The sequence below is a fragment of the Penicillium soppii genome, assembly GCF_028829465.1.
Source record: "Penicillium soppii strain IBT 18220 chromosome Unknown utg000002l, whole genome shotgun sequence".
Taxonomy (NCBI): Eukaryota; Fungi; Ascomycota; class Eurotiomycetes; order Eurotiales; family Aspergillaceae; genus Penicillium; species Penicillium soppii.
In genome coordinates this window covers 2,004,090-2,026,953 of record NW_026643232.1, presented here as the reverse complement: position 1 = coordinate 2,026,953, position 22,864 = coordinate 2,004,090, and the positions used below count along the sequence as shown (strand labels likewise).

The 22,864-nt window shown below is 45.5% G+C and overlaps 5 protein-coding genes across 5 annotated transcripts; 3 read left to right on the top strand and 2 right to left on the bottom strand.

Annotated features, from left to right (window-relative positions):
* Positions 1–3,581: 3,581 nt before the first annotated feature.
* On the bottom strand, positions 3,582–4,267 carry N7529_002091 (uncharacterized protein; the record flags this gene model as incomplete). Its single annotated transcript, XM_057237622.1, has 2 exons — positions 3,582–3,912; positions 4,029–4,267. 2 exons carry the CDS (start codon positions 4,265–4,267, stop codon positions 3,582–3,584), a joined length of 570 nt encoding a protein of 189 aa, XP_057102309.1.
* Positions 4,268–6,063: 1,796 nt separating this feature from the next.
* Positions 6,064–6,279, top strand: N7529_002090 (uncharacterized protein; the record flags this gene model as incomplete). Its single annotated transcript, XM_057237621.1, has 1 exon — positions 6,064–6,279. The coding sequence occupies one exon, from the start codon at positions 6,064–6,066 to the stop codon at positions 6,277–6,279; it is 216 nt and encodes a 71-aa protein (XP_057102308.1).
* A 2,601-nt stretch (positions 6,280–8,880) lies between these two features.
* Positions 8,881–9,606, top strand: N7529_002089 (uncharacterized protein; the record flags this gene model as incomplete). The annotated part of the gene is made up of 1 exon (XM_057237620.1): positions 8,881–9,606. The coding sequence occupies one exon, from the start codon at positions 8,881–8,883 to the stop codon at positions 9,604–9,606; it is 726 nt and encodes a 241-aa protein (XP_057102307.1).
* A 2,219-nt stretch (positions 9,607–11,825) lies between these two features.
* On the bottom strand, positions 11,826–12,644 carry N7529_002088 (uncharacterized protein; the record flags this gene model as incomplete). Its single annotated transcript, XM_057237619.1, has 1 exon — positions 11,826–12,644. The coding sequence occupies one exon, from the start codon at positions 12,642–12,644 to the stop codon at positions 11,826–11,828; it is 819 nt and encodes a 272-aa protein (XP_057102306.1).
* A 1,401-nt stretch (positions 12,645–14,045) lies between these two features.
* N7529_002087 (DUF1993 domain-containing protein) lies at positions 14,046–14,552 on the top strand (the record flags this gene model as incomplete). The annotated part of the gene is made up of 1 exon (XM_057237618.1): positions 14,046–14,552. One exon carries the CDS (start codon positions 14,046–14,048, stop codon positions 14,550–14,552), a length of 507 nt encoding a protein of 168 aa, XP_057102305.1.
* Between the last annotated feature and the right edge of the window lie 8,312 nt (positions 14,553–22,864).

The window sequence follows — 22,864 nt, the reverse complement described above, 5'->3', positions numbered from 1 at the left end:
TTATTCCGATCCGATCCACAGAATGATCTATGTCTAAAACCGTTGCGAAGGAAAGGCATAGCTACACATTGCACCACAAATGGATCCCGAACCAGCTACTCACTACACCGATGCAGAAGATATCCTTATGCACCTAAAGACAGTGCTTGCTAACCTAAACAGGAAGGCCAGGTATACTCTTAGTTCCACAAATTGAAAATGAAACTAAACGAGAACTTTTCCGACTTTCTGGCTAACTTTATGTAGCTTGCCGAAGGAGCATGCATTTTAATCGAAAACCGTAAGTAAGATCTTTATCTTATGCTTCTATACTTACTATAAACCCAGGTGATGCTCCAGAAGAATCAAAAATAGTATCTTTCGATGAATTTGTCCAGATCTGTATTAGCCTGTCCCACGACATCAACATCTAGCAAGAATCCCGATCCAGCAACTAAGCACGATTTCCTAGTTCCGAAAATGGTCCCACCTCGTCGTCGATAGGTTCAACCTCTACGACTCGAATGAAGAAAGAAAAAATAGGATTCACCCCGTTGCCATTCGCTGAAAAGCAAACACTAACGAAAGAAGGATGATGCTTCACCTGCAAGCGCTAAGGCTAGTAAGTACTAATGCTAGTAGAAGATCTTAGAAAACACGACTTGATACTTGGACGAATGTGGCTAGCACAACATGACATGTTACTCGATTGTCGCCGTCGTCGAATGATTTGGCCACATGAACCCACCTTTAAAGAAGTATACAACCAAGTTTCCCTTCCCACTCCGATCACTATTCTCAAGAAGCCTATTCTAACAAGCGCTGCTAGTGCGCATTAAGCAGATGTAGATCGACGAGATAAGCTATTTGAACAAGACACTGCTTCTTCCGTTGATCCTTCACTAAGATCTACCTCGCCGCAGCCGCTAAGAAGAAAGCATCAGGATAGCTAATAGTAGAGCACAAATTTCGAGAAAATGCAGAGAAACCTAACAAATAATGACCCATTTCCATTGAATATGTCTTAGCTAAAATATCCAATGGATATCAGTTTTAACGGTCCTGTAGCATATCAGAAATTATAAGCAAGATCACTTTCTGATAATTGCACTGAAGTGTTTTCCACACTTTCGATGTGAATCGAAAGAACTGGCAATTTGATGGCGACAAACTACACAGGTGTTTAAGGTCGGACCGCTCCTTGTTTTCTAATCTCTAAGTACTAGATTCAGGCGTAGTAAAGTAGTGTTTTCAAACCCAGCTCCGCTTTTTCGACCTAGTCCTATCTTTCTTGATTTCGACCTGAAATATTGATTACGTTATACCCGTATCAAGATTCGATAAACTCATAGAGACATTGCTGGGAGCTTCAGGAGAGGTTGAAATTGAAGGAGTTGGCGACTTATGGGCGGACAGGACCGCTATCTTCTTTCGGGGAGGCGGAAGTGATATGTCTACTGCAAGAAGGCCATACTTGCTACGCGCCGCATAATTGCGTTTTTTCTTCGGAGTTTTATGACAAGTCATATATGGCATTTGACAACGTCCATTTTATAATTGATCTTACCCAGATCGACGAACTTTTCAGATCTGTGAATCTTTGCTTAAAGCGAGATATCTACCGTCTTGAGGGAGGATATTGATGAAAATGTTTTAAGGTTCGTGTGTTCCCAAGCCTAGTTCACGACATATCTGATGTAAAGGATACATTGATCTGGGACAAGCTTCGAAAAGAAAATGCTACATTTGCCCAACAAACTGTCACTCTAGTACCCTCACACTCTCCCGAAGCTAAAGGAATGCGCCTAGTTATGACCCTGGCTATCATTTCAAGGAAATCTTGCAAACAGATCTACCAGCCGAATTACATTCAACCGGAACATTCCGAACTCCACGGAATCCTCAGTCACCTCGCCGAGAATGATACCGAAAAGAAAAGTTTTTGCCGACGTTTTCTTCTCTCGATTGATCACAATTCCCAAGAGAGCATTCTCTAGGAAAAAATCAAGACGGTGATCCGTATTATGTCGTCATATTTGTGGACATTGCTCTCAAAGATCCAACATGATTCGGCTTACATAAATTTTCGGAGAATTGTCCAAAAAGCGGCTGACTTTTAGTTTCCAATCCAGCGAGCTAAGCAGAGATATGAGAGTAGTTTTGGTCTAGTCGATTTTGAGGATGACGATTGGGAGTCGTCGCTTCCACGGAGACAACGCGATCCCAAACAGGCAAACTTAACAATGAAACACCTTTATTCGATTCCTTGAAGCTGTGTATAGCAGCAAAGTATGAAGCTAGTCAGATGTCAACCAGCTTCGTCGTCCCCAGGAGTTCAGCGACCAGCTCCAGGCGGAATTCTATCGCTCATAACACTAATCAACCAAATAGAACCTCCTTTTTAGAATAAACTTCACCAATGCCTTGATATTTCTGTTGCAAAATTGATCCTGGTGCTCGTCCGCGGAGTTTACCGCTACTGTCATTGGTGACTGTTGAATAAGTGACGAACAGGATTAATTGCTTACATGTCTCACTCCTTATGCTTGTTTCCTTTTAATTGTATAATCTGTTGGCGACGTCAGGTGACATCCCACATGGAGATAGTCTCCTATGGATGAGTAGATAGATAGATCTCTCTCTCTCTCACTCTCTCTCCTTCTCTCCTCCGTCCGCAATACAATATTCACATCTTCATATTCTATTGCCCTTGTATGATCTCCATGATAACCTTTCCTTATAGCTATCGCTTTACCTCTAATCGAGCTCACCATTAGCCGGCAAAAATGATATGATTTGCGCTTGAGACGGGACGATCAATCAGTATCTTAGCCATATTGGCTTACCAAATAAATTTCACATACGGCTCGCTTCAGCAATGAATTAACATTCATGCCATTTTGTTCTCAATTTTGTCATACTGACGCGCTGTCGCATTGACAAAACCCCGCTTGAGTGCATGGGCATTTCCCGAAGCGGCAAAAGTTTGTAACGAGCCAGCCTGTGATGAGGAATTGTACATTTGAAATAGGAGGCTTCGTGTTGCGGATGGCCAGAGATTCAGGCACTCCGTTCATGGTCTGAGCGCGGATTGCCCGATCATTCAACTTTTATACCGTTGTCTTGGCTTCATCAATATTCTCTCGGCCTTCGGACTGTTTGCATATGCTGCCGTATCTAGTTACACGTTTCTCTATCCAACCAGCTCGGGATATTCTATCTAGGTATGTACTTTCAAAGCAAATTCTTGTCTATAATTTAATACAAGAATTACACGCTGGGCGAATATACCTGATGCATAGAGCAGGCATAGCCAACATATACTATTATATCACAATATTCTTCATGCTGTTTCACTTGTACTGCATTATATTTGACTCAAGGCAACTATATTACTATACAGGGCCACAGCCCAAACAGAACAGACTGACAACAGCAAATCCCAAATCAACAGCCTTTTCACTTCCCCAGAATTTCAACACCTTACATCATCCTTCAAAGTTCACCACACAGCTACAAGAGACCCCACAGATCAGCGCCATGTACCACCAGATATACGCAGACGACTTAGTAAACAGATATCGGACTTGAAACTCACCGCTCTAGAGGCCGTTGTTGCCACCAGAAATACAACCGCTGAAAGACAGCCCCGGTCCGCAATAGGCATTTTTGTTGAACCCACTGGCAGGACCAAACTTCAACCATCCATTCCAGGTGCCACCATGCTCCAGACGTAAACATTGGGTACCGCACACCTTGTAGTGTTCGGACTTGTCAAGGTACTTCTTGATAGCACCGGCAATTGTATCAAGCTGCGCGGTTGTATCGCAATGTGCGCCCATAGAGTGGTAAGACCAACTAATTCCATTGATAGAGCCGCTCATCACCCTGCAATCATGCTGGTTGGAAAGTTCCTTGATGCCACCAGCAATACTTTTGACAACAGGAAGCACAATATTGGCAATAACAAGGCAGTTGGTGGTCACTTGAAGGGCTCCGCATGCCGTGATGGGGGTCCGCTTCTCAAGATCAGAACCAGTCTCACTCACGCTGAGACTGGTGTTTGCAACGGCCCATCAAGAATCATGTGGAACCATCTGTCCGGTACGGGCTGACCCTCGATTGATAAAGGCGAGATAGAGGCCCCAACAAAATTGGTAAGGAGCAGATGGTCGAGATGATGGCAGCCTTCGTGAGCAACATAGTAATAGTAGCCGTTGAGGACAATGATACCAAACAAGACAATTGTAGGTGTGACTTTGTTCAGTATCTCAACAAAGCCAGGCATAATTGTGTGAAAGGAGGTTTAATCACTTCAAATTACACCCTTTTATATTTATGACTGACCATGCTGAGATTATAATGGACCCTATGAATAAGCATGCAATATTTCGGAAATCCTCGGCAGCTTCTCATATGAGAAGGCGCAGCTCTATATTAACTAAAGGGGCCACATAGATGTTGGACCCACTGGGGTTGCCTTAGTGTCTGCTAGTGGACCCCTTTGGCTCAATTTTCGTTTTCCAATAACCCAGCTATTGTTCAAAGTGTTAGGACATATACCATTCGCAGTTCCATTTTTCGATTCGATCCAGGCTCTCCTGGACAGCCACCCGGGGCGATCAATTAGAGCCCACGGTAGCCGCTTATATATTATTGCTGGCATATATCACTTTGATAGTGTAGACCAATTACATATTCAAGCGTGTTCTCTTATGTTCATTACAATTCTGAGACATGCATCAACCTAGCAGGGGAGACTACTTCCACACCGGAAAAGTCTGGAACACGATGTCACTGGACAAAGAGTGTGATTCAGGATACTGGTCCATGCCTTGCTATGCAGCCTAGGAGGCTGCATTGGAGCGTTCACGGGTACGAGGCCCGTACATATAAGCAGACTAAATGCTCATTTTGTAGAAAAACCATGGTTTGCGCTGTGACTAGGCACCACACTAGTATCTAAAGTGGCGTACCGAAAATTATTTCGGATTTCGGATGTGGCACTTCCCGCCGAGCCGAGGGTCTCGGGAGATCATCGGTAGCGGAAGGACATTCCCGCTTTTGCTCTATACGGCTAACAGTGAGCAACCAATTACGACTACAGTAGAACCTGTTTAGTACGATCCTAACTTAGTGCGAAATTCTAGTTAGTGCGATAAATTTCTACCTAAAATTTCAGTTTCACATGCAAATCTCGCTGATATTTCCACTCATAGTTCAGTCCATGCTGGAAACTCGGATTTGAATGACCCGCAGCCTAGCTCACATAGATTTACCGCTACGCTCTTGGCCTTCGGACAATTATCTAATAACAGCTTCTAGTTCGTTTGGCCCGTGCCGCTTTACATAGTATATACTCCATACTCATCATGCAAGATTTCAAGTTCATCTTCAATGCTTAAGCTTCAATGGCTCAACAGAAAAGATAGCATGAACTGAAATGATGGTCCAGTGGGAATACTGACAGTAGAAATGAGAAGATAAAAGTGAGGGATGGGTAGTGCACTCCATGGCGTTCATTTATTTCATATGTTTACGGTTTGGGATGGGATTTGTATGGGTTTATAGGCCGGCAGGATACGTGGAAATGAGCTGATTTCCGCACTCTTGTCAAATCAGCATCTGTCTCTCTTTGGCAGGTTCGGTGCCTAAGAGATCAGGTATCCATACGTGACCCCAGCTCTGGCGTCTGCGTACGCGTCCCGATATTAGGTTCCTTGTTACAAAGCTACAACACAAATATGCGAATATCACTATTCACGACCAAGAAGCTATAGTGTAGGTTCTTCGCTATCTCCGAGAGCATCCAGATCGTGCGATCACACTCGGAAAGAAGAAGGAGTTACAGTTCTATGCCTATGCCGACGCTTCACACGGAGACAATCTGAACTTCAAGTCAACTGAGGGCGCAGTCTGGTTCTTTGGAGGTAGTCCAGTCCAATGGTCAACCAGGAAACAGACTATCATAGCCGTGTCAACCACGGCCGCCGAATGGTGCGCACTTGGCCAGCCCGCATGGGACGGCATGTGGCTTCGCAAACTTGCCATAGCCTTTGGTTTTCCTGAGCGAAAGATCAGTTGATGATCTGCACAGACAACGTCGACACTCAGCTCCTCTTGAACAAGAAAACTGGTCGCAACTCGACAAGCTGGCTAAACATGCGATTGAAAGATGCCGCTGCCAAGGGCTACATTGACCTCGAAAGGGTTGAGAGCAAGGCCAACGAGGCGGATGGCTTCACAAAGCCACTCAGAGAAGAAGCGTTCCCCGGATTCATTGCACAGCTAGGAATGTGAGAAACATGGTGGAGGGAAAATGAAGAAAAGAAGTGGACAACATGATAGGATTTCCATCCTGAATGGAGCCCTCCTATTGGTTGAAAACCCACAGGAGCTCAGAGTGCGTTTTTTATTGAATTGAAAAGAAGATCGCTTGTTTTGCCTGGTCAACTGTGGAGGATGAGGAGGCTTGAGAGACTATGAGGGGGATGTTGGGGATGTCAGGTGACATCCCACATTGGGATAGTCTCCCATGGAGTAGATAGATAGATATCTCTCGCTCTCTCTCCCTCTCTCTCTCTCTCTCCTTCTCTCCTCCGTCCGCAATACAATATTCATATCTTCATATTGCATTGCCCCTGTATGATCTCCACGAAAATGCCTTCGCAGCTACTAGTTTAGTCCCAATAGACTCTAATCTGGTATTATCAAAGCTTGATAATCGTCTTCAATATCCGCCTCTACCAGATTGACCAGTTTCACAAGGTTCAACATCAGGTAGTAATATCTCTGCCGGCATCCCTCGGGCGACTAAGCAGCTAGAAAAACGCAAATCAAGGCTCAATCCTGGTCTAGGTTCAGCTGCTAATAAGATCTCTTCGCCTACAAAACGTGATATTCAACAGTTCCACGATATGTCGTTGAAGCTGGTTCACGGGCACATCTTAATGCGAGATGAGATCAAGCGTTTCCGGGAGGGAAATAGAAAGCAAACGAAAAAGAGGGAGAGATCGAAGAAGCAAATGCTTGATATAGGTAGTTTGACAGAATTTCCGGATCCTACTATCACTATGGATGGTGAGGAAGGTGTTAGCGTGAGATATATATCTTACCCCACCTGCTCCAGAACCCTAGGGTGAACCTACACTTCCTGTTTTGCCCCTGTACGACGGCAGGATACATGTTCCAAATGCAGAGGAAAAGGGCATAAGTTTACTACATGCCAACAGAAGGTTTAAATTGTCAATTTAATGGTGGTTTGGTTGTTTGATTGGACTTGAACAAAGGTAGAAAATCTGAAGATTTAATGGGGTGACGGACCGGCAGGGATGACGAACCCGCCAGGATCCACATTATCACGAGAACAAAAGGGTGCCTTGTGGAGCGCGAAGACGGACCTTTTTGGCAGAAAACACAGCTCGCGGTCGGCAGGAGAGTCTCGACAATTCTAGGGCCATTTCCTGTTTCTAGGAATCTCGGTTCTTACCCTGGTATCTTCACTCCACGTTCCTGGCTGGTTACAAACTGGCTTTGGGAAAACATTGGCTGGGTCTGGGAGCTTTTTCACTCCTGGGACCCTAGTTCTGGATCCTAAAGTCAATATTCTATCTCCTAAGGTCGCGGAAAGCCCTCATAAGATACATTCACCAGACCTGCGCACAAATATGAGTCATTCAACGACTCCTGGAAAGGCCAGCCATAGCCCCAGGAACCGCACCTGAGGTTCCAGGAGTTGATAAGACTGTCAACCCAATGCCAAATTGTTGTATTTGGAATAACTATTATTGTCTAGTCTCTAAGTTGGGCTGTTTCTTTCTTTCTTGAGGTGATATAATTTCTTCAAAGTGCAATCAGACTTCTCCACGGATCAGAGTGAAATTTGCAGGATCTGCAATGGGAAATCTTCGCTCTAAACTATAAGCGATCAATTCCCGAAAATTTGCCTGAAAATTTTTCGAACGGCGAATGGCCCCGTAGAAAGCCAGAATTTCAAGCTAGACCTTGAGCTAAGTAATGCTTGAAGTGGAGCTGTAGCACTAGGTTCGGATATTGAATTACTAGATTGTCTCTACGGGGTTCAAAGACCTTAGCCATAGGTGAAACAACAGCCTTACTCCACCCTTCCGTAGCAGGTCTCTAGTACAGAATGCTCCCATGGGTAGACCGCAAGGTCCCCAACCCCCCGAGAACTACTCCTAACCCTTTTCAATAGCCACAGGACCCACATGTCCCATCTCTAGGACTTGGTAATAATGCCCTCTCTAGGCGTGGCGAATCAAACTCCAAGCGTGATGCAGATATTTCGTTGGCTCCAGCCGACTTTCCCGAGACTTGAAAATACCAGGCAACATAAGTAAGCACTAGAGGCCAAGGCCCGAAACATCCCCGCAAAGCCCCTTTTAAGTCCATCTGGAGAAATCTCGAGCATCATTAAGTTTCATACAGAGACGTTGTGAGCAAGATGCCGGGATTTCTTGGAACACTAGTAGTCTGCTCCTATCTTCTAGGCCTACTGGTGCCTGCTCTTGCCAAAGATGATTTAAATTACAACTTGGCACAGAATTTCCGCCCTCAAAATATCACAGGCCTAGGTGGAATATATGCCTGGGTTGGATCGTGAGTAACCCACTACTGTTCAATCTTGTTTTTTTAGATCACTTACCTTTGACAGATACTATAACGCAACTGCACAGGTGGACTTGATTATTGAAAGGGGATACAATGGGACAACGGCCGCATGTGCTCCATTGCGGAACCAAACGATAACCATGCAGTGGGACTCAATCTTGGCGATTTTAGACCGAGGGGCATACAACAAGGGGTTGAACTCGGTCAATGTCATGTTGACATTGATACCACCGAATTACAACAAGTCCAACTTGAACATACTAGCACCAGATGTATATCCCCGGCCACTGTGGTGGGCGTTGCAATCTTCAAGGTGAGAAGGCGCTGGTCACCGTTGAGCCTCTCGCTCAGTCCCATACATTAACAATGGTAAAATTATTTAGTCCGACTGGGCAATCTAACGAGAACACAACTGTGGAAGACCACTTCAATATCTCAACAACCAAAACTTCGGATTCCTTCTCGCTTGCAGGAACTTTACATGCAAACACTTCCCTTGGATACGCTTCACAGAACTTCGAACCTATCTGGATGCCTACATGTAACTCCAGCTACTACTACGGGAATTACACGCTGGCAGTATCACAACTACCAGGAGACTGGTGGTGGAGCACACAAGGCTGGACAAACTTCAAATTACCATCCATGAACGCAACTTTAAACGGGAAAACCGCCAATCTCACTTTGGAGGGAAAATTCGCGGCATACCCGTATCTGAGAGCGAATGATACGGGGTATATTGGCACTCCGGATGGTGGTGAAATCAGCACTGGAGATTCGGTTCAGGGTACTATTCGATTCACCTTTAAGGGCGACTTGGATCTTTATCATTCCGATGTACTGAATATGAGCACGACCGTGCCGACGTGGCTTCGGACAGTTGGATTTGGGAACAACTCGATGAATGTTGGGTATACCTCCGACGGTCAGGGTCGGCCTAGAGTAGGAGCTGCTATTATCGCTATGCTCTTTGCTATCTTTGAGGCGTTCATTTGAAGTGAACGAAAATCAAGTCAGGTAGTTCGACGTCCGGATACCTTTGTGAAAGTGCCAAAATACCTCGTTTCTTCTACAGCGCATGGCTGATAATAGAAGAGCAAGCAACTACGAATATGATTGAGGCATATGACTGGAGGAAGTCACCACTTACCCATCTTGAAACCATCTATAAGATCCAAAGCCATTGCTGGGGATGCGCCTGGGGCCCTGGGCCGCTGACGGGCTTAGGAGTATAACCTGAACGCCTAAAAGGTTAGACTGGGGCGGTATGCCATATACTTAAGGCATGGGAACAAGTAGATTTCAAGGCTGACTGGTCTTTTTCGGTGGCTCTGTTGGTACGTCAGGTGTCTTGTAATCACCCAAGAACAAGGACGTGATATCCTATGAAAAGCTCCTCAGCCCTTCCCTCCTCCCTTCCTGCAAATACTAAGCGCATTGAGTGGTTCATACTTTGCGGATAACTCACGAAGAGAAAAGCTAAGAAGGGTCTCCGCAAAAACAGCTTACGTGTGGAGAGCATACACACGGTTGCTCTCGCGGATATCGAGATGCCCGAAGAGAAGACTGGACGAATTCGGAACATTCCTGTTGGCCATGGAACGGGCCCTGGTCCAGTCGTGGGGGATATGACTACTAGCATAAATATATCCAGTTCTGTAGCAGTCTCTCTAAGCGCGAGATGAGACTTCGTCGACCCAACGGAAGTGACTACCGATTATCATTTCTATAAATAACAAACACCTAGCAAATTTCCCAATCCCAACCCATGTTTGCAAACGATCGACCGGAAATGACTTCCGTCCTAGATTGCCAAGACGTTTGGTGGTATCTATAGTATTGAAGATTGTGCAGGGGTGTTGACAGGAGAGCTGGAGTATAATCGCGAATCGTTACAGTATAGTGGTCGGTTCAATATCGGCGAGGGAAACAATTTTTAGAATGGTGTTGCGTGAAGTCTTAATCTGTCCTCAGGTAATACTTGACTTATCCGCGAGCCAGTGCGTGCGATGGTTGAACGTAGGCTTTTGCGAAGCCAATGTCCCCTGCGTGTCCGAACTTGTCAATCATATGTCCAGAAAAGCAACGAATAGTCTCGAGATGTCGTATAAAACATGGGGAAGTCGGGACAAAGGCATATACGATACATACGTTTGCCGGGAGGTAGTTGTACCTTTCTATTGCATGTTGCTTCACAGGCTCAATTTGAAACTTTACCCTCTTCTCTTCCCTAAGCAACATTTCCTCCCTTGTAAATAACTATTGAGCGACGCCCTGCACTAGGCTTGCCATATGGTCCCGCGACTTGTCCCCTCAAAGCTACATCTTATCCCTGATATGATAGAGAGTCAGTCACTAACCACAAATCAAATGGCCGAAGAGGCCGAATGCAGCAAGGTCACGATCATAAATATTCGCAGAAACTTGCGGCAGTTTGACAGCGTCCACATCCCTAACTTGCATAGGTCGGAAACCAACCGTAACACCTTTAGTGATCGATGCGCTCTGCGACCACCTTTCGGAAAAACCGGGCCTGTACCTCGATGAGATGGCTGTCTTCCTCTGGGATGACTTTTGCACGATGATCACAACCTCCAGCATCAGAAGAGCTCTTGTCGCCAAAGGCTGGTCTAAAAAGACGGCCCAGCAGCATGCACAGGAGCGTAATGCCGATTTGCGAGAATTTTATCTCCATGATTTTGTCAGATTTTCAGTAGTATCATCTAGTTTATGTGGATGAATCTGGATGTGATAAGAGGGCTGGTTCAGGCACACAGGCTGGTCACCGCTTGGCGTGGCCCTTTTGCAGGTATCGCAGTTCCATCGCGACCAACGATATCAGATACTACATGCGTATGCCCAGTATGGGATCGTCCTCTCGCGTGTATTCCGCGGCGCGACCGATGGCACTGTATTCGAAGACTTTTTATCTCAGCTTCTTTAGCACTGTGCACGATGGCCGGAACCTGAATCTGTTGTGGTCATGGATAACGCGTCTTTTCATCATTGAGAGCGGATTTTGCAGATGTGCGCGGACGCGGGTGTGAAGCTAGTATATCTGCCTCCTTACTCACCGGACTTGAATCCCATTGAGGAGTTTTTTGCTACAGTAAATAAATGTTCGTATCAAACCACCATATATATTGTACAGAAAGCAAATCATTGCACCGCTTCAACTCGAAGCCAATGAGCCTCACAGAAAGGCCTGTCACGTTTTATGCCACGGCGGCGATGTTATGTTCGATGAAACGATCCGCCTCTCTCTTCAGCATTAAGATACAGCTCGCCACAAAGAAAGCCTCTACATTGTCAGCGTCGGTATGCTTCTCATCCTTCCACGTGCGCAGATCCATCACCAAGCGACCACCATTACCACCCGAGTACCTAACCGAGCCGGGGGTGCGGAATTGGTCGTTACGAATAAGCTGAGCGACTCTGGCGCTGCTCTTAGTCTTTGTGCCGTCCGCTAACACGATGCGATCCTTGCGCTCCAGAATAAGCAGCGAATCTGCGTTATAAGCTTGTCTCTCTTCCCGACTACCGTAGCGCCACTCGAATTTTCCAAGCGACGTGTCGAAAACCTGCGTACGGCTAACCATCGACCGGCTTTGGACGTCGACCAATTCTCCACACAATTTATCGTCGTCTATGGCCTGCTCAACCGAAACCCTGGCATCGTGGGGTAGAATGCGCATTCTGGGGTGTCTTCCCGGGCCCCAACGATAAATAGTTGAACTAAGAGCATTCTGACGTGGGTCGGATGAGCGAACTAACGCGCACGAGTTGGAATTGCTCTTTAGCCGGATAGAAGTGTATTTTTCCTGTATGGGTGCTCCGGGTTCCACGCTGTAGACGGAGATATTCTCTAGCTTTTTACTGCCACTGAGTGCCTGGTTGATGTTGTATCCAATGGCTTCTACCTGAAGCTCGCTTGTGGCGAGAAAGCTGTCGGGGAAGGATGATTGGCTGCTAGCGTAGTCGGATGCAACAACCTCCTTGTACTCGGGGGGAGACTGGGACTTCCAGTCACCCATTGACTTGGAAGGGTTTGCCCTTGACAGTCGTGAACATGTGAATACACCCATTGTGTTTTTTTTTAATGTTTAGGATTTGGTTGTTTGAATATTTAGGTGTCGCGGAATAAAAGCTTGGCAAAATAACAAGTGTGGCTTTTGATGAAGTGCCAATTTAATTTGCGAATTTCCTTGCACTTATATACGAACACGGATATATGCGTGCATGTATGTTTTTTGCGACGCTCAAGATGATGGCATATTTCGTGCTGCATTGAGTGATTTGCTGCGCCATGCGGCGGATACTGGTTACGGTGATCGCATTGATAGGGTCCACAATGACGCCAGAGGCGGAAAATCGACCACTTACGTCTTGCATGCGCTACTTTAGTCAAGTTGGCTTAAGGTCTCTGGTGCTGCGGACTGCCAGGGCTTAGCTGTTTGTCTGAAAGGCACCTAATATCCTGCTGCAACTTTTCCTAAACGGGAAACATCTGGCGCTCAATGGATCTGCGGCTGTGTCGCTGATCGAGGTAATGCTTTGCTAGCATCCAGCCCACAGAAGATCAGCAGCAACATTGGTCATGATAATCATACAAGGGGCAATGCAATATGAAGTTATGAGTATTGTATTGCGGACTGAGGAGAGAAGGAGAGAGAGAGAGAGCGAGAGCGAAGGAGATCTATCTATCTACTCCATGGGAGACTATCCCCATGTGGGATGTCACCTGACATTCCCAACACTTTTGAACATCCATTGGTGGGTATGTTGCGATTACATAGAAGTGGATACCGTCTCGAGATGAACGAGTGTAAAAAGAATACTCGTAACTAAAGTGGACTCTAGGTACAACTCATTACACGATCAAGAGCTCGGATTTGAGGCCTAAGGAATATGGCATAAAGGGGACCGAGCACTGACCTTTTTAAGAGGACATGTTACAAACCGTTGGGTCGGCGCGAGGCCAAAATTTCAAGCCAAGCCTTGCTTTCACTGGCCTGGTACTTGTCCCCTCACGTGTTGTGTATCTTCACGTGCTCTTCTCTATATTCCATACTAATACGGTATGATTACGAGAGTAGTGCGTCTCTGATTATGACGAAATGATTGGACCATGGTGCTCTTTTTGGCCCCCAAAAGATGCCTCAGCGCCGTTCGACGGCTCAAATGCAGCTGGCCCTAAATGTTCCCATTGAGGCTAAGCTCAGCGTGCATTAAAGCTAGCTACATGGCTCACTTGCTTACTGATTACGTGATCTCAACGCTAGCGCTTTTATTATAACTATCGAACAGCCTTTATCGCTGCGTGTCCACTTTCCTGGGAATGAGCGTACTGCATAACCGACCAGCTTCCCTGTTCCGAGGTAGCATATATTCTCAACGCAAGCCTCAACTCCATAGCCCCAAATCTGATTACCAGCATGGTGTACACCCTTTATGAGGGCTTTGTTCTCCAGGCAAAGCGGGGTTTGACTACACTTTCGCATATTCTCCGCAAAGCCGAGCAGCAGCCCAACGCTTCCAGTCTCCCGTCCTGTCGACTACACAATGACATGAAATCACTTAGTTATCAAGTGTTCGCGGCAACTACGCAAACACTGCTAGTTCTAGCTAAGCTGACGGCCGAATCACTCCCTACCGAAGACACGAGCAAAGATGTTATCTATACATTTGCGGAAATGCACGGGCGCATCGACAGGGTGCTCCAGGCCCTAGACGCGGTTGATAAAGACCTCATCCTCGAAAATTGCGAGGCTGTCACGCCCACGCCTCTGGGAGCGAATATATTACCCCTGTCTGGGATTACGTACGCGTGCATTATGCAGGCAAATATCTTCTTCCATGTTACTACTGCCTATGGCATCTTGCGCAAGGAGGGCGTGCCTCTAGGCAAGGTGGATTATATTTTACCTTTTGCGACTTCCTAAAAGGTAGTTTTAATGAATGACTTTTACATAAATTTAAAGTCGTGATTACGCCCAATTTAGCCGCAAGCTTTTACCTTTGTATTCACTTCCGACGATAGTAATAAAGGAGATTATACAGATCTCGCAGCAAACGCCCATAATGGCGGACCCTTTAAGCATTACGGCATACAGCGTCATGTCCACGAAAGAATGAACCTTTCAAACTTCATGAAGATGTACCTCTAATATAATTGTAACAACTGTACCAAATATGGTTTTGGCAGAGCGTACGGCGCATGCTTGAATCTTGATTCAGATCACCTTTCGACGGTAATTGAGGGTCTTCAGCTGGTGAAGCTTTAGGGCCTTTTGGACGAGTCCTAGACCATCGAGCTTTTACGCCGAGTCGCATCAAGCTCTGCCCAACGAATTGTATATTGCTATTTCACAACACTCAATCGGTGTACTAAAACTAGGGCTGTCACGAACATTCGTAGCAGATGTGCAATGCGAATAATTAAATCGAAAATATTTGCGAATGTTCGTTATTCGCAATTTACCGCAGTCAGTAATAGATGATCCATATATACATTATATAACCCCTTCTTATATTAGCTTACACTTTGCTTATAGAAGAGCTGTACAAGCTGAGAAACTAGAAGCTAGGCCTATTCGGCATAATTTGGTTCAATCATTTGACTACTACTGCATATATACATCATCTAGTAGCATTAGAATGCTCATAGTCTCTGCCTTCATAGAGAACCTTCCTTCTCTAAGTACGTCTCTTCCTGCATTAAATAATCTTTCAATCGAGACTTCAGATGCTAGGATCGCAATGTAATCCCTAGCAGCAGCGGCCATCTGCGGGTATTCCTTCTTATAAACCCTCCACTAATCGCACAACCAGTTCTGGTCTTCCACATCACTTGCATCGTCCCGAGCACTATCGAATTACCGATCGATATCAGAAGACCGAGGTCTGTCTTGGGGCTGTAGTCTTCGCAAAATCCGGCTGCCCACTTTCCGCTCCTTTGGACTAGGCTCAAGCGGCCCTGTTACGAGCCAAGTCTTGATGAAAAAGAGTGCATTCAACTAGAATACTAAACATGGGGAAAGAAAGAAAGAAGAAGAAAGAAACAACACGCTGAAACAATTAAGGTAGTGATGCCTGAGGCCTCCAATCAAACAATGTAAAACACGAACTACGAAAGGCGGTGGAGCACGGCAGAATCGGTTCAGGATCATTGATCCTGAATTTTTCGTGACAGCAGTTATATTTTGACCTACAGTAGCCTTTCCTGCGGCAAGCGTCAGATAAGTAAAAGCGAGAATGAGAGTTGAGGATTGTTTAAGGGAGAACATGGCAAATAAAAGACGTGGTCTGTTTCGGAATGGTAGGATGAATTGACGCAAATTTTGAAAATTTAGGGAGTAAATGCCTATCTTTATATAGCTTCGCCTGTTCAGCTCTATGTAGATCCATATATAATCTCGAACTATCGCAATCGTAAAGAATGCACGAATCGATAGTTTCGGTTCCGGTGGAGATTTATTGTTTCTTCATAGAGTCGCTCTTTCCTTTTCGAGATTCAATATGACGTCATTAGAAACACATTGAGTTTACTGGAAAATGCGTGCGTGACTAGGGTGTCAGCTAGATATAGATTCTTATCCCTTCACTTTAGTCATTATAACAATATACCATTTTTCTTCTTTAAAGCTTAAATTCACTATATATAAGCAGCTCTTATATAAGTGGTCGTTTTCAGTTATAGCTTTTTCGTTATGTGGCTTTATCGCTTCTTAGCAATGAGGTAAAGAATGTGAGGTGAATAATGATGTTGCATCTACGCAAGGTGTTACGCACTAAGGTAGTCTATATTTTTTTCTCGTACACTCAACCCTTGATTCCATGAATTCCAATAAACTTTATTAATTTTGTCAGAGCCTCCATATACAGTAAGAATATTGAGGCGTATTATGACAATATTAACTACGTGGCCTCTATGGAGGTTCTAGTCGCTATGCGACGCAGAGCAGCTATATGACCATTAACCATGCAACAGCTTTGTTTTGGCTAAATTTTAAGCAAGCCGGCAAAGTGATAATGGCTCCTGTCATTCAACAACTCGCTACCCCAAACGCCCCTTGAATATTTCCTGCCTAGACCTCCGCAGAATCCAGTTTTCGACCCAGATTTATGCATAGATAAGTATAGATGATACTAATTGGAAAGGTCTTGGAATTGTTATGTACTTTTATGTAAAAATATGGGCTAGACATTTGATTCTTTGTGGCATCGTAACAGAGTCGGATTATCCAGTTGTAACTGATCCGCAGGATGGGTCGCTTGCCGCGCAGTCCGGTATATCAGCTTCGCACGCTTTTTAATTCGTGCATAAAGCTCGTCTTCAGGTAATTCAATATTGGCTTCAAGCTTCTGCGTACTTTTCCAGGTCCGAAGGACTCCCTTTAGACGTTGAATTAGACGTTATATTGGTGATTGGAGAAGGAAAATCGTTGTTATCCACTTCGTCGAATATATTTAAGTCATCCCCTTGATCAACTTTTGGTTTTATCTAGCTTGATCTCATGTAGGAAGAAATATTTGTTCCACAATCTGTGATGCGCTTTACTTCTTCACACATTAAGATGCACGCCTTTACCTGCCCAAAACCTCTATCCTCAAGCCTGCATGGCGAAAATGACCTTTAGCACTCTCTTCTTTTGCACCGACCATTTTGATCCACCATTCGAGGAAGACGTCAAACCCTTGATCGGCATCCCTTTCATAATAGCTCCAGTGACGCTTAATTAAACCTTTCAGCTCAGCGAAAAACTCTTTAATCGGATTCAAATCCGGTGAATAAGGCGGCAAATAAATCAATTTCACACCCGCATCTGGACACATCTGCTGTATTGATTCCGAGTGATGAAACGATGCATTATCCATTACCAGTACCGATTTAGGCTCCGGCCATCGTCCACAATGCTGGAGAAGTTGAGCTAGGAAGTCCTCGAATACGATAGCATCCGTAGAGCCGCGGAAAATATGCGAGAGGACGATCCCATCTTGGGCATACGCAGGCAGTATCTGATATCGCTGGTCGCGGTGGAACTGCGTTACTTGCAGAGGCGTTCTACCAAGTGGTGCCCAGCCAGTCCGTCTAAATCCAGCCCGTTTATCACATCCAGATTTATCAACATATACCAGGTGATACGATTGAAAGTCTGACAGGTTGTGTAGGTAATAGTCTCGCAAATCCGCATTCTGCTCTCTTGCGCGTTGCCGAGCGGTCTTTTTGGACCAACCTTTGGCAACAAGGGCTTGTCGGATGCTAGAGGTCGTGACCATGGTTTCGAACTCATCCCAGAGGAAGGCAGCCATCTCATCGAGGTAGAGCCCTGGCTTTATTAAAAGATGGTCACAAAGGGCTTTGATCATCAGCGGCGTCACGGTTCGTTTCCGGCCTACTCGTGTTTGGGGGGCATAGATGCTCCTAAATTGCCGCAAGTTTCTGCGAATGTTAATGATTGTTAGCTTGCTGCATTCAGCTTCTTCGGCCATTTGAGAAGTAGAAAATGACTGGCTCTCTATCATGTCACGAATGAAATTGAGCTTTGAAGGAGGAAGTCTTGGAGCCATGTCGACTTGAGTATGAGTTCCGAAGTTCCTTGGGTGATTGGAGGAGGGAAATTAGCTACCAAAGAGCAAGAAAGAGGGGTAGAGAGGTCGCTTGTGTATAAGGATTACATATAAAGTACGAGTTTCCACGCTAAGTGTTTGTAATGTAAGTAATAATATGTATAGAGAAGGCGGTCTGCGAAGGGGCATAGCGATCAATGTCCGGATGCCTGATTTCGTAGGGTTAGTGCCTGAATGGGGCCTGGGATGCCTGAAATAATACTGGCAGAAAATTAAAATACCTGAATTACTATGACAGGAGCCTTATTAAGCAAAGTATCTAAATTGCACAAGTGTTCAAGTTCAATAAAATGAAGCTATCCCCATCATACAAAATTGCATGCACCCCCGAAACCTGGCGTTGAGGCTATTCCCAACCACTCTCTATGTTTGCTCTATACTGGCTCGACCAATGAGAGAGCAGCACTTTTGTAGATTTTAAAGTGTCGCATTTCAATGAAATTGAAGTTATTCGCACTATGTAAAATATCATTCAACCCTCAGACCTGGCCCTGAAGCCATTCCCACCACACAAAACATCATACACCCCCCAAACCTGGCGCTGAGGCTATTCCCACAACACAATTATTCACCTCCGAATCCTCCTCCGCTGGCTCCGACGTGGCGGAGTGACTGCCTCCTGCGTCTGCGATCGACCTCGCTTGCGCACGATTGCGGGTGCGGGCGGCGATGGGATTGTAAGGGGCGGTGGCGATGGCGATGGGACTGCGAGGGGCGATGGACTTAGCGAGACCCACTCTAGGTCGACAATGCAATCCTGTGAATTATCGATTGCAGTTTCTTCTTGCGATTCTCGCGCAATCACCACATGAAGTCTTGCTGATTGGTTTGGCATTCTTGCAAGAAGATCCTTTACCTGGCCCTCGAAGTTATCCGTAATACCTTCGATCCATTGAGGAGTAAGCTTGCCCCCAGCGGCCTTAGTCATCTTCCCAGCGAGAAAAAATTCATCTGTCGGCAGCGCTTGAAACTTCGTAGCCGTAGGTAGCCTACATAGTAGCTTTCTCCTGACAAACCAGTCAATAGCACCAATGTAGTAGGTTGGACGGAGGGAGATTAAGACCGACGCTATAAAAATATGTTAGTAAATTAATTACTGCGAAGAGAATAAGAGCATACAGTCAGGAATTGACCGTGTTTCTCCGGGTCTTTCTCGGAGATAGAACGCAACAGCAAATGGAATGTCCCGCTCTACTTGTTGAGTAGCTCGCTGGCGTTGAGTGTACGCTAGCCTAGTGCTGCTGACTGTGCCGTAGAGAGCAGATAATGGTGTGCTTGTAAGCTGGGCCGAAGATGGAGGTGCGCTCGCTGTCGCTGTCATTGTTGCTGGTGGTGTCGGTGTCGGTGCCGGTGCCGGCGTCGCTGGCAAAGGTGTTACTGGATTCATCTCCCGCCATTGAGTAATAAAGGCGGCAAAAGCAGCAGGGGGTATGTCAGACATAGTGAATGATGAATAGTGGGAAATATAGATTAAGGAGTAGTTCTGTTTAATAAGGAGGGTTATGATAATAACTGATCACTTACTACTGAGACATTATATCTCTTCCGAGACATTAGGCCGCCAATTAGCAGCACCAACTGGCTTAGTACAAACGTCGAGTATTGGATCTCGACCAGTATCCCAGTGTGCAAACGCTCGTACCCGAAGTGCTTCGTACACCGCTCGATATGGCTGTCGAGGATCCCCAACAAGGTGAGGGTTCGGATCTTCAGGGTTAAACGGTATCCCCGCTAGCTGCTCCGCAATTTCAGTAAGCTGCTGTTGGCACCAAGAGAGTGTAGATGCGGGAAGATATTCATCAGTATCCCATGCCTGTGTGTATTGATGTATTCCTTGGAGAAACTGTGCTTGTTCTGACGCTGGATCTGTGTTTATTATACAGCGAAGATCCTGTACATCGGCATGATAAAAATTCATAAATGGCATCCCGGGTACAAATTCACGCCGGTGAGGTTGGTGTTGAATACGATGATGGTTCCAGTTGAATGTATATGAATGGACTCGGCACCGAATAACTGGCATATAAATAGCAAGGAGGGAGACTTGCTCGGGAATGCAATCTTTTGTAAAGAGGTTATCGCGTTGTAGGCAATGGAAATATTCCTATATTCATTAGCGCAGTAATATGAATGAATAACTTTATATACATGAAAAAGACCAGTGCATGCTCTCGATAACATGCCCCACCATCCCTCGATCCGCTGGTTATCAACACTGCGGCCATAGATATAACAATCGCTCGGCTTTAGCGATGGATCTTGTAGTCTTCGAAGCTCATATTGTGTATCTGCCATAAGTGTAGTCTCTGTGCCTCGGTCAGATCGGATCTTCCTTGGTTGAAATCCCATACTTGTAAAAGTATCAAGAGATTGTCGTAGTACGCTGACTGCAGTACGAGCGCTCACTCCGATATAAACCCACACAATGAATCGGGAATAGCCATCAATAGCAGCATAGATCTCGATACCAAAAGGCTCTAGCTTCATGTGCCCATCAACATGCCATACATCATTCGGACCTGGTGAAACATAATTGATTCTTGCACGCCGTCGGCCAGGTAGGCGGCCCTCGATAACTTCAGGTCGGAGGAGGTGGTATACGATCTCAATTTGAGCCCTAAGGAAGAGGAAATTAATAAAGAAGGGCGAGGGCGAGGCCGAGGACTTACTCAGTGTAAAATAAACCCATAGACTGGAGATGCCGATGAAGAGCACGACGTCCAAAATTTTCAATCTCCCCAATAACATACTCACTAATCAGAATGCCTTCGATTTCATTAAGCTGTTGGACTCGCTCCTCAGGAGAAAGTCGTAATTTGATGCCAAGGTCGGCTCGAAGTCGACGAATAGTCATTTCTGAGGTTGGTGTGCCTTCGTGATCGAGGATTCTAAGAATATCCTTAGTGTTATGTCGTGGTAAGAGCTGTTTAACACGGTCATGAATAGTAGCTTTTGTAGTGCGGAACCGTAAATTTGTGTCTAAATCTAATCGCCATCGTTGAAGGCGCTCATTCAGACTCGTCCGGCTAATCTTGATCTGGTATTTATCTTGAAGAATGGTCCGAATAGCTTCATGTGTGGTTTTTTGATGGAGAAGATCGATGATCTCGGCTTTATGAGGTTCAAGGTCGATGTAGGGTGGCATTTCATGAAAGCGTCGCAGCGATGGGAATCGTTTCAGGATATGGGAATAGCTTCAGGAGATGGATGAAGATGGGAATAGCTTCAGGAGATGGACAGAGATGGGAATAGCTGTATTTACAATATACGGTATGGAGCGGTGAAAAAAGCGGTATAGAATCAGGCATCAACAGGCATCAACTAGGGCATATTAAGGCATCCGGACATTGATCGCTATGCCCCTTCGCAGGCGGTCTGAACGAGAGGCTAATTTTAGAACGATCCAGTCAAATATCTTTCTATGTGGATATATTATCCAGAAAAAGACTCGCTTGTTTGTCGAGGTATAGCTGATTTCGAAAACTACTGTATCACGGATGGAAGATAGAAGCAAAGAGAAGGAGAGAGATCTATCTAACTACTCATCCATGGGAGACTATTCCCATGTGGGATGTCAGGGTCCAGTGGACTGGAAGACTAGTAATCAGACCACTGTCACGACTACCACCACCGAAGCGGAATTGCTGCACTCACCGAGGCCAGCAAGCACCTCCAACGATGGAGAAGGATGCTTAAAAATATCGGATTCAGCATATCACAAAGCATGACCATCGACTTTAACAAGGAGCGTACGGTCGCATTGGTAACCAGGAGAATTTCCGGTTTGAAACGAAGGTCAGGCACATCGATATCCATCACAATTGGGTGCGCTAGGAAGCCAGAGCAGGGAGAGACGCCGTGAGATGGGTGCCGACCGGGAGGGTGGTAGCTGACGGTCTGGCGAAGCTGTTACCGAGACGGAAACATGAAGACTTCGTCAGGTTGCTCAGGATAGCTAACATCAATCACATGACCAGTGACTATTGAATAAGAAACAGAGGCTGTTTCATGAAAATTGCAGGAACAGAGTTTCCAGTGAATGATGGATTCACCAGGCTGCCATCGTGGACAGAGTGCAGAGAGATCTGCCCCCGATGAGGGGGTGTGTCAGGTGAATTTCCAGAAAGTATCCACTGTTCATTTGTATTTCGTTCGTCATGTTTGAATCCCTATAGAATGCTAGAACCGGGATATAAAATAACAGAGTCTTTCGCACATTTTCATTAGCCAGGCCAAAACATCAGACAAACCAGCCATGTATCATCCAATCAGAAGCCAACAATGATCCCGCGAGTGACCATTTGTCAACTCTGAAGTACGTACTAAGCAGGGGAGGTGTAAGTAGCCACTACTTTCATCCTTCCTAGCGTTATGGTCATAATATTACCCCGAAGAAAAATGAACGCTCTTCCCGCCCGGCATGCCATATGAGTGATAGGCTGCTTTTTTTCAGTCCTCAAACCTCGTTAAAATATCGGATTTAGCGCTGCCCTTTTTGTCTCTCCTTTACACAACAAGCTGGCTAACCTCTAGATGCATCTATTAGGTTTCCTTTTTTTCATCAAACAGATCACGTCATTTTAATTTGTTGCCTCACAATTGTTGTTAGGGTGGAGAAGGGTCC